Raw genomic sequence first — 12,029 nt, forward strand, 5'->3', positions numbered from 1 at the left:
CCGCAGGTAGGGTACACAAACGGGGCAGCAGAGACATCGCTTCCTGCCTCTGGCTGCTTTGAGCTGGTGATATAACATTATCTATCCTGCACACTTCTTTGGCCTCTTTGCCAGGGTATCAGGCCGGCTTGCAGCATGCAGCTTGCTTTTCCTGTGCGGTAGGAACAGCTGCCACCTCCGCTCACAAACAGGGAAGAGAGGCCAGGGCTTGCAAGCACTTTGGCTCAAACAGCGTGCATGGGGCATGGATGACAGAGCTGGGAATTGAGCCAGGTCTCCCAGAGCCTGAGCAGGTGGGTGCCCTAACTGCTAGGTTACTTTTCATCTTCCAGAATTAAAGGCCTGGCACAGTCCATCCATACCCCTATCTTCAGCAAGCCTCAGGTGCAGTCCTCCATTTGATTCATTTATGCCAGCAGCAAATTAAGTTTCAGGCTCTTACAATGAATTAGAGAGACGAAGGGGGAATAGAGCACAAACTCAAGTGCCTGGACATATGCTTAACTTTGGGGTTTCGGGATGGCCACCTATCACAATCTCTTGCCTCTTCTTCTGAAACAGCAGGTGCTGGTCCCTGCCTGTGCCAGGACTGTGATTTATTGCAGCTGTGTGCCCTTCTGTGGTCCAAAGAGGATCCTTCAGCTTTCTGTCTGAAGACAGTCCTCACAAGTGACAGAGGTTGTTTGAGAACATGATGCACTCACTGTTCCCCTCTCCTGTGACATTTCTTTACATAAGCAGCTGAATAGCAAAAGATACCAGTGTTCATTACTAATTTTGTTATTTATAGCAAGCTGCCACAGATGGAGACTGCAGCACCATTCTATCTTTAGGGCGTAGCGCCTGCCTGTCCATACAGACAATTGGTAATTAGCACAAGAACAATTTGTTTATCTGTTCTCAAACTTAAATAAATAGGGAGCCATTTATCTGTCAAAATTCAGCTCCCTGCCATTGTCAGTTCTCCAGGTTAACTGCTTAATGAATAGAGCACATCACTTCAGGCATTTGGGTGAAGACAAAAGTGTCTTTTAAAAGAATTCCTATTAAAGAAAATTAAATATGCAATAAATTAAATAATAACAGGTTATGTACTGAAGGGATAGCATTTAGATCACAAGAATCAGGAGAACAGGACAAAATGAAGATCACAGGGATGTCAAGCAGAGGCATAGAAATGGACCAACCAGTATGTAGGGCAGGCGTCCTGTATATATCCTGGTTCCTGCTGGCATGTGCACTTCCTACCAGTCCAGCCAGCCAGCTCTCAGCCGATTGCTCCAAGTGAATCCTTGCATGAGCATGAAACTGGGGAATAGAAGGCAGAGAGGATACTTGCAGTTCTCCAAGTAAAATCCCACACGTGCATTAAGATGCGCTTGCGTGGCTCAGATGGCAGGACTCTGCCCAATGTGAACACCACACAAGCCAGGGAGAAGACATGACATAATTTTTTCTATTTTTATTGCTGATCCCAACCCTTCTTTGTTCTCTTTTATTCCCTGTACCCACCCCTGAAGTTAGAGAAGAGAGGAAGAGGCTTTATGAATAGATGGGCTTTGTGAGTTGTACCCAAGGGTTGGCCCCTGTTCCCTCTCTCCTTGCCCCCATCGCTGCTGATGGAAGGAGAATGGGAGCTGCTGAGGGACTGCTCACGCTCACTTTAAAGGCCAAAGCAGTCTGTGTGGAAAAAAACAAACAACCCTTGTCTTTCGCACAATTCAGATGTTTTCAGCATCTGAAAATGTTCACTTACTCAAGCTTGCAGGTGCAGCTTTTTTTACATGAATATGAGTGTACACACATCCATACATACAGGGTGGGAAAAGCAAAAAGAAGAAATAAGAAGGTTTTAGAGGTTACTGCTATCAGGCAGCAAAAGTGGGTCAGATCTGAGGAATCTGCCTGGCCTCCATTTCCGATCCTATGGGTCCCAATGAAGAGCTATTTGCTTATTGTCCTACCACCTGGACGATCTTTATTTGACCTTTTTATCCTCCCATCACCATCCAGGAAGGGGATAAAAGCTACTAAATAACAGTAAAGTATTTAAAATTCAATGGCTGGAACGAAATACTAATGAGGAGCTCCTTCTTTTGTCTTTCAGCTCACAACTCCAAATTTCCCTGTAGTGGTCAAGCTGGGACATGCACATGCCGGAATGGGGAAGGTAAGTAAAAGAAAAAAATACGTGTAGCTCAGGAAACAGATATATGTGGCACAGCATTCCTGTGATCATACACGGTGTGTGGCCAGCCAGTGAAGGGGTTAAACCTCCCCACAGCCTATCTGGGTTGCACTGGCTGTTCCTGTGGGAGAAAAGGCCTTTTTCCGCTGTCACGCACTTGGAAACAGGCAGCCGTATTGGGTTGGAGGCTGTCTGGGATGCGGGAAGGGGGGTTGTGAAGAGTGGGGGAAAAGCTCACTGGGCTGAAGTCATTAGGCTCGTCTTTTATATATTTTCTCCTCTCCTGAAAGTGGTAATGTTGTTTATTCAAGCACCTGTAATGTGCAGCTACACCCCATAGTTCTCACAATGAGGAGCAGTGGCACTGGTCTTTTTGAGCGCATTATGATGACCTTATTCAATAAAATGGGTGCCCTTCAGTTATTTTTTTCTTCCTTGCAAGGAAGAACAAGACCTTACAAAGCAGAGTGGCTGGTTGCCTGCCAAGGAATCCTGAAAAACAGTTCACTCCCCAGAAGGACCTGTTTGTTTTTCCCAGGCTCTCTGGGATCTTTATTCTTCCAGTGAATTACCAGCCCCTGTTTCTTGGGGTGACTCGGCTCCCCTTTCAGGGAGGCATTGCCAGCACATTCATGCTGCACTTTAGCCTCCTCTTTCTTGCATATACCTTTTAAAAAAATCATCCCCTGTCTGTCTAAAACTTGATTTGTTCAGAAGTAAGAAATTCTGATGTATCACCTCTGAACCCAAATAGGTGGTACAAGAACTTTGTAACTGATACCCCTGTCACAGTGCTTCCCTAGAGCAGTCAGACCTTCTCCCAGCCTCACACTTTGCCTGAAAATTATATATAGATATGCCAAACTTAAACTTGGTACAGCCTGTTTGCTTGCACTCTGGAAACAGAAGTCCTTTCTGGCTTCCTGGATTGCACATGGAAGCTCTCATAATCTTTCTTGCTTTGGTTGCAATGCTCCCCTGTCTGGATGGTAGCTGCCGGAAGGAAGTGGGCTCAGATCCCTGGGCCAGTGGTGGAGTTGGCTTTCAGCATCAAAAACCAAACATTTAAATAAGCAGGAAATGTTTATTAAAATATTGGTGCTGCATATGTTAAACAGGCAGAGGTGTCATTGAATTAGAGTACATGCAGACAGCCTAGAGCTGCTTGTAGAGCGAGCCACTGAACATGTCCCTAGGAAGGATTTCATTAGCAAAATCTAACCAGGACAAACCAGGAGGAAGAAACCTCTCCCTGAGGAAAGGTTTCAAGTTCCTTGAGACCCTGCAATCCTGGATCTCTCTGACTGCTCGCAATTTCATCTGTAATGGCTTCATGTGTCTCTCTTGTGCAAAAAGGACCCTCAGTGGCTACAGAAATGAGGACAGAATCAGAGGAAAGTACCCCAACCTTAACAGTGTTTCCAGACAAAACTCTCAGCAGAATATTGAGCTGTTGTTTTCTGCAGCAGACACCACATCTTCTTCCACCTCTCGCTTTCCCTCCCATTTTATTCTTTAATGATGTTGATTTTTGCTGTCACAAGTTACAGGGGAAGAGGGTTCCTATTCAAACTCCAAGCACAATTGTATGCAGTGGTACAAGGGGGTTACGTAGGAAGTCGTTCCAGATGAAGATAGGCTGACAGCCAGCATCTTAGAAGAAAGAGTTGGTCTGAGGCCAAGTTTACTTTAGTCCATTATGAAATTACGGACTACTAGCAAAGTCTGGATGTGGATTTGGGCAGAGAGTTTCAACACTGCTCTGTTTAGTAGATGGGGAAGGTACAGGAAGGAAGGGTTGTTGACCTTATGGTTTTAGTTTGGGCCCTTCTCCAGCCACAAGCAGCCTGAAGGAAAGTTGAGACTGATTAAATTAGTCTTCTTGAAGTCCCACTGCATTTCATTGCATAGAGCAAAAACAGAAGAGAGAAAGTGAAAATAAAATAAAGAACAAGTCAGTTGGTTTAAAAGACAAGTAACAGGAATTTGTTTCATGTTGTTTTCAAGAGAATAGGGTTCAAGCCCAGGTGAGGCTGACAGAAAGAAACCACAGAAAATGTCAGGAGAAATACAGATAAGCAAAACTTGGGCATACTAGAAAAGTAACACCCATAGGTAAAAAAAATCAAACCTCCAATTAAGTAATTCAGAAGAGGAAAATGTCCAGGAGACAAAATGGTGGTTTTAACCACCATAATGTAAAAGCAATAATCAGTGATGATAAGGAGATTACAGAGAGCTAAAGGATTTCTTTGCATTGGTCTTCAGAAGTAGAGATGATAGCAGGAAATAGCAGGTCTTTAGCTGTAAAATATACTTAATATGGAAAGAGAGAGATTTGCTTTTGCTTTTGCTTTAGATGAGTATAAGAAAGCAAATGTTAATAAAGCACCTGCATCAGGTCATGTTTTATATAAAAGCAGTGACTGAAGAAGCAAAGGATAAAATAACCAACCTATTAGCCAAAGTACACATGTGAGTATTAAAAATAGTACTTACTGCAACAAATGATGCCAAGATAACAAGCCATGCACTTGTACCTGTAATGGGTGCTTCAAAGGATGTGAGCATTCAGATTACAATCTCATTACCAGCAGAAATTGTCAAGGAAGTACTTACATTCTTCTTGTTATTAATGATAAAATCACATGTAATGGGAGGCACCAAGACTTAGAAGAATGAGCAAATATGGGAAGTCCAGACACTGTTATTCTTTATTTGTACGGAGGCAGTGGCCATGAGCTAGAAAAACTCCAGACACAGAAAAGGCCTCTTCCCCAAAGAGCTCCACCACTGACTTGCAGATCATTTCACAGTTCTTCTTCAATTTCTCTGTGTTACAGGCCAGAGGGATTAGAATGATTACCTGATACTTATTGCTAATTCATGTTCATAAGGCTCTTGGCACTATAAGAAGTGCTGAGTGTTTATTTTTTTGCAATAATGGCTAGAAAGAGCATAATTATAATAGTCAGACTTTCATTTTCACATATCCTTTGTTTTCACAACATTTTCACAAAATTCACTCACCACATTAATTAATCAGAGGGCTGAACAGAGAATTCTCAAAGCTAAAATGAAAAATTACTGTGTTAGGACTTGTAAGAAACAGGCTCTATTAACTGTCTTTAGTTTGGAAGAGGAACAGTTAGTATTCAAGGTCAGAACAAAAAGGGGTGGCAGTATCAATTAGTGATAGAAGTGCTCTTGCCAAGTGATGCGTGCATGTAAGGTGCAGGTGGAGATGAAGAAAACAAATTTGCAATAAAAGGCATCTTTTGAAATTTCCATTGAGAAATCCAGAAACAACAGCCTCTCTGTTGACTTGAATGGAGACACCAGGAATAGCCTTCACCCAGGGAGACAAAGAGACCCCAGACAATCTTCTCATCTAAAAACAGGACATATGCCCCTCAGCCCCTCCCAGGACCATAATTATCCCCCTTCCAAAATTTGGAGTCACTCTATATCTCACTGGCACTGGAAGATCATAACAAATGCTCTGTGTGCTGCTGGTCCAATACAGTATTGACACAAATACAATATCTGTAAAAATATTGTTTAGACAGTGGTTTACAATGGAGTCAGCAGAGAAGGACCTTTCTCATGTTGTATTTAAGTTGCCCAGGCTCATGGGGTCAACAGTAGTCAAGGACTCTTCCTGGGAAACCATGGATGGACACTGAGAGATGTCCTTCCCTATGCAGAGCTGAACTATTATTCACCCAACAGTTCCTAAAGGTTAAGGCATTTTTAGGCATTGTGCAGTTTGAGCCTACCTACCCCAAGCATGGTTAGGGGTCTCTGTTGAATAGGGTGAGCACTACAGTGAGAAAGGAATAACACTTCTTCCTGACTCCGGATCTCACAATGCCAGAGCCCATGGAAAAGAATAAAGCTCTGAGTGTGTTAATATCTGCCATTTGTGTGCTAACATGACCCTAAAGTGCCCTAGGAACAGAGCCCAGCACTGCAAATTCACTCAAAGAGCCTCTTCACCTCTTCCTGATCAGATCATGAGAAGGAAACAACTGCCAGATCTGCAAAGAGAGGAAAAACAGTATCTGTTCGTGTGGCTTTATATATATTTATATGAATTTAATAAGTATATATATATTTTGTTACTCTTACTTTATTTTTAGACCTCTTTAATTAGGCCAGTTTAAGAGTCACCTCCTGTCCCCTCCTGCCCCATAATTATGAAAACACCTCCTCAGTACAAATCCTGGCTCAGATGAATTTATTACATTGTAGAAGAAAAACTTGTTGTTCATAATAACGTGGTCAGAGTTATTTTCTCTCTTACTGGATGGGAAAGACTTCTCTTTTTTTTTTTTCCTCTGGTATAAATATAGCACAAACTAAACAGAGCCACTCTGTAATGTAAAAATACTGCAAGCTTTTTATCAGGAAGGACAGCTCGTCACCTTGTCTCTCTCGGGACTGGAAATAGAATGTTCCAAAAGTGAGAGCTTTGAAAATCCAGTGTGCTAAAGAGGAAAGGAAGGGGAAAGGGCTGCCTCGGTTTGTCAAGGAACAAATATTTTCTTTTACAGAGGACAAATAATGACTTGACATGTAACGTTCACAACAGAGCAGCCCAATCACCGCATTCCCACTGACTCATGAGCGAGGAGGTACCACCCGTCTTGAAAATAGCAAAAGTATCCCCATTTCTTGCACATCAGTCTGGAACCTTTTGCTGGATGAAGAAAATGGTGACTGATCCGGGGCATCAGGGACCAAAGCTGCCAAGACCTGGGGCTAAGAGCAGCTCTTCATCATGAGAAAGTTAGTAAGGATTATAAGGCTTAATGCATTAAAGGCAGCATAACATCTGGAGAACTTCAATATGAGGATAATAAGGAAATGCAGACTTTGTTGTGTCTTTATTATTTTGAGGTGGGTCAAAGTTAGGCCTAAACTGAATGTGTGTTGGTTGGGTCGGGTATTTTCTGAGAAGGGGAGTATAATTTGGGGTACAGGGAAGGAGAGATTCAGGAAACCCTCTGTGCAGAGCCATTCCTGAAGACCTGCTGTCCCAAAATGGCAAAGGCACTACAGAAAGCCCAAGTGTGGGTCAAGATGGATGAAAAAATCACAAGCTTTGTGTGGCCATGCCAGTTCCTCTGGAGGAAAACACTCAAACATTTTTACAAGCCTACCAAGACTCAGTTAAACACCACGTTGCCAAGCCCGGCCCTGGCTCAGCCTTGAACACTTACCTTCCAGCTGAAACCTGCCTCTAACCCCAGCTTGGACACAGAAGCTGCTTCTGCAAGCCATCTCCAAAGCAGTGTGGGTTTAACCTGTGAGGCAGAATTAACTCTGGATGACACTCAGAGAGGCAAGGCTAGGGCAGCCCTAACAGACTACTATAATTATACCACTTAGGCTGACTGACTATTTTTTCATGTGGCCATGTAACTAATTGAAAGCAAAAGAGGACTGTGAGGCAATACCTTGCAGTGCTTAGGCTAAAGATGAGAGAGAAGTGCTGTAGCCCTAGGACCCTGGTGTCCAGGAACATCTGGGATATGCAAGAGGCAGTAGATTCAGGAACTACGAGACAGAGGAAGAAGAAATTTCTGCCCAGGTCCTTCACTGCAGGAACCTGTGCTCATGCAGGTCTCAGGGGTGGCTCAGGCTGCCTGGGAAATATCCACGGTGAGTTTTTAACAATGCCAGGACCCACTCTTCAAAATCCTGTCTTGCAGGAAGGCCTCAAAAGAAGGTCCACAGCAGGGATGGGGCAGAAGTGTTTGTTCCTGATCTGTCCCTCAGACTGCTCTCCAGCCAAGGGCAGCAAGATCAGTGCCTCTTGGGCAGGCTGAGGATGGGATCATGCACCAGCTGCAGGTCACGTAGTATCAGCCTCTGAGATGCCACCACTGCACAAAGGGACAGTCACATCTGTGTGAACATGTCCGCAGGGGTCTGGCCAGACTCCCCCCTCCACTGCAGCAACAGGGAGTGTGCTAGGGCATGGCTGGTGTCCCAGTTAGAGAAGAGAGCCAGAAGGGAAGCAGGGACTCTCCTGGGGAGATTTCTTATTCAGAAAAGGCATTTGTCAACACACTGGCCCAAACTCTTCACAACAGGTCACTAAAATGCTACAGCAAACAGCAGCTGATGGCTCCAGAATGAGTCTATTGCTGCTCAAACAGCCTGCACAGCTAAGCAAACAGGCCACCAGGGCAGGGGCTGTGTTTGCACTCGCTGTTTGCACTCCTCTACGCAGCTAATGGGATATTGCATTTATCCTAAGAAGGTTGCAAAAAAATAAAAGAGAGAGAGAAAAAAAAATTGCTTGCTGTTGATCTCTTTCCAGCTTCTTTTATCAGTTTCATGCATTGGCCAACCTGCTGTTTTAGAAGAGAGATTTATCCCTTATTAGGTAAATGGGTAACTGTTTGCTCTAGAATGATTTTTAGTAGTCCCTTCTTAAATAATGCCCTCTGGCGTCACACTACATGCACCCTGGCTTTGGTTATCTCTAGGGTTTTTTCTCCTGTTAGGAGAATGGATATTTTATTGACATGTAAAAGGATTACAAAGCAGGAGGAAATTAATTATACAAAATTTAAAAGTAGAAAGCTAATAAAATGGTGGACTTGATAGATAAGGCAGGAAAATAAATCTAATTTGACTGTAACTCGAGTGCTTCCTGTTTATGAAGTAATAACCATACGCTGGACTGAACCAGCATTAACCCAGGACACGGCTATTATTTTGTCAAATTTGGCCAGCTCTAAAGATTAACAAACGGTGGCTCAGATTTCAGCTTTGGTGTGATGACTATTTTGATGCCTGGTGGGAAATAAGGCTGTGATCTCCTAAAAGGGGACCCCTGTGAAGTGCTTTCTCCGAAAAGTCCACAGGAAGGGCTCTGGCACGGACCAGGGAAGATGACAGAGCTGTTTCCTGAGGACTGTGCAGTGGTGTAGCACTGTGGGAGTCAACTTCTTTGTTTTTCATTTTTTACTTTGTGTCCTTGTTGAGTCCCCCCTATTTAACTATTTACCCAGCCAAAAATCCTCAGCCCCATTGGAGAAAACACCTTCAAGTGCTTTCCCTCTCTCCCCACAGGGAGGGAGTGATGGAGAAGAGGAAGAAATGGACCTTTCCATAGCATGCTGTATTTTTGAGGAAACATCCCATTTAACAAGATGAGCATATAGCTCCTTTCTAGCAATAATAATATGGTCTAATTCCAATCTGGAGATGGTAGCAGCATCCGTTCCTCTGCCTCTGGGATGAATGTTCCTGGGCTGGGAATGCAAACGTTTCAGCCGGGGCCCAAAGACATCTGTTGCACAAGCGCAGCACCTTTTGTTTCAGATCCCACAAATGCCCTTGTTCCAAGTAGGTCATTATATAATGGCTTTTGTCTTTTCCCATTGCCAAAAAGATCCGGGAGAATATGTCGTAACACCATGCATCGCCTGCCCGTGCAGTCCCTCCTGCGATCATCTCATCTGGGTGGGACTTTCTCACTTGACGTCATTCAGCCCAGTGCTGCTCTTATCAGTGCAACAAAAATACCCAGGCCCGATGCAGCAAAACCCCCCTGGGATTTTGCAAGCTGTGCCCAGGCTGGGGGCTCCCCCTGTGCGTGGTGCTCCCCTCTCCTGCTCCCCTCGCTGCCTCCAGGCCTTTCCTACTGCCTCACCCTGCCCTGCCACACCAGGAGCAGCCGGCACCGCACTCAGACATAGAGGGGAACAACACAGCCCAGAGCAAGGCTGTTCCTCCTGGATGACGTGTAATGGTTGCCTTTACATTTCCCCTTTGTGTTTGTTATTTCCTTTTTTTTTTCCTACCCTCCCACCCCACAGACGACTGTCGTCTTCCTCTGCTCCTTTTCTCAGCAGTCCCTGAATAGCGAGAGCACAGCCCTCACTATGACAAAAGGGAAGAGGACTAGGGGTGTTTGGCATTCAGCAAAAGGAGGAGGAAGGACCAGGCCTCTTTTCTTCTTATTCAAGCATCTAGAAATGGTCACGGGTCAAACTAGTTGCACTTTTCACCTTCCCCACAACCTGTCCAGTTCTCAAGAGCTTTTCTGCACCAGGATGTGGCTGTATCTTTGGCTTCTGTTACGGCTGGCGCCTATAGAAAACCATCTAAACAGAATAAAACAGGTTAGAAACAAGCTTGTCCTCTGTTCTCTAGCGAAGATGGCTCCTGCCCTCTCATGGTTGAAGGCAGATATGTAAAGCCACTTGTTTGTTCTTTGCGAAGAAACACCAAATACCATTGCACGCATTTCCTTCAGCCGGCTCCACATAGTCTGGCATCACCCTCCCTTAACACACACAATGACACAACTGGGAAACTTTTCTGGGGCAGAGACTGACCGGTTGTCACGAGCAAGTCGACACTTAGCAAAGCGGGGCTATAACCCCCAACTGTGGTATCAAAGTGTTACCAAGGTACAAAGTGTAGGTAATATATAAAGAAAGTCACTTGCTTGCTCACCCTTTTCACACAATGTTGGTCTGTCTTCCACCAATTAACCCACCCTTCCTGCATCCATCCAGCTCTAAGCAACAAGAATTGCATGGATTCCTCTGATGTACCAAGCAGGTTTTTGCCAATAGACTAAAGGCTGGGTCAATAGTATGAACGAGGTGAAGTTGTCCACTATGTTCTTACTACCTGCTTGTTCAGTTTTCCTCTGCCAAACCAATTAGCTTTTGCAGAGATTTGATCGTATCATTAGAGCTTCCACTGTTTTGGTCCTTCTTTCATCAGAGCATTTCTCATAACCGAATACAAATCCAGCCAGCTTCTCAGAATATCTCCAGCTTATAGGCCACTGCACTCTCATTTCCAAGTACAACTCAAGTCTCGCACCCAACCAGCTGTCCCACACATGCTTCCATGGCATCACGCTCACACAAATCTCCCCAAGAATCACAGGCTCCCCCAGAGACATCCTTTTCCTTCAGAGCTTGCTTCCAGCCAGGAGACCTGCACTGCTCCTCAAAGAAAGCCTGGAGGGGGGTTAATGTGAAATGCCAGGGAACTGAAGCCTAGAGGTGGCAGACAACCAGCTCTCTTGTTGATTTCCTGGCATTGGTTCCTATTTCCTGACCACCCAAAATACTCTGTTTTCATCCATCCCAACATGGGAAATAGCAGTTCCAATGTTTGAATGCAGTAATGCCCCTTAAGAGATCAAATATTTTTCTGAAGCATCATAAAAGCAAAGAGCATTAGCAAGAGCCATCTGGGCAAAGGTCTAGCTGTCTCCTTGGTGCCAGGTTTCCCAGGGCTTGTGCATGAGAAAGGGGAAAGGGGTCGATTTGCTCTGGGCTGGGTTGGTCTGGGGAACTTCTCTCTTTAAAGCACACAATCCCTGCTCTGTCCTCAGCTCCGTCTGTGTGGTTTTTAACTGACATTGTGCTATTCAGGTGCAGAGATGACTTCTGCTCACAAAGTATTCCCGTTCTTTTTGCTCTTGTCACTTTTTCACTGGATTTTGGCAATCAAGGTCAAAGTTGAGAACCAGCACGACTTCCGGGACATGGCCAGCATAGTAGCCATGGCAAAAACCTATGCCACCGCTGAGCCGTTCATTGACTCCAAGTACGACATCCGAATCCAGAAAATCGGCAGCAACTACAAGGCTTACATGTGAGTGCATGACTATGCCGGAGCGAGACGGGGGGAGACAGTGCTATGGATGTGATTCAGTCAGTGTCTGCTCTGGGCAGGAGTAAGAAGCTGACTTAATTTCCTTGAAGAATAGCCCTGCTGTTCTCCTCCCACCTCTGAACTCAGATCCCTCATCCACTGATTATCTTCTCCATTACTCACCATCAGCTCATTGTTT

At 44.7% G+C, this 12,029-nt stretch overlaps 1 protein-coding gene across 2 annotated transcripts in view; it reads left to right on the top strand.

The window, feature by feature from the left end:
- The window catches only part of SYN3 (synapsin III), a 206,548-nt gene that overhangs the window by 167,774 nt on the left and 26,745 nt on the right, over positions 1-12,029 (top strand). For both annotated transcript variants that reach the window (XM_087765028.1, XM_009474158.2), the window contains 2 exons: positions 2,108-2,170; positions 11,688-11,830. In XM_087765028.1, coding sequence (XP_087621154.1) covers positions 2,108-2,170; positions 11,688-11,830 — 206 coding nt within the window. The remainder of the gene's footprint in view (positions 1-2,107; positions 2,171-11,687; positions 11,831-12,029) is intronic.

This window comes from Nipponia nippon, unplaced genomic scaffold (genome assembly GCF_047370975.1).
Source record: "Nipponia nippon isolate SJK-2023a ecotype South Korea unplaced genomic scaffold, ASM4737097v1 scaffold_3, whole genome shotgun sequence".
Lineage (NCBI taxonomy): Eukaryota > Metazoa > Chordata > Aves > Pelecaniformes > Threskiornithidae > Nipponia > Nipponia nippon.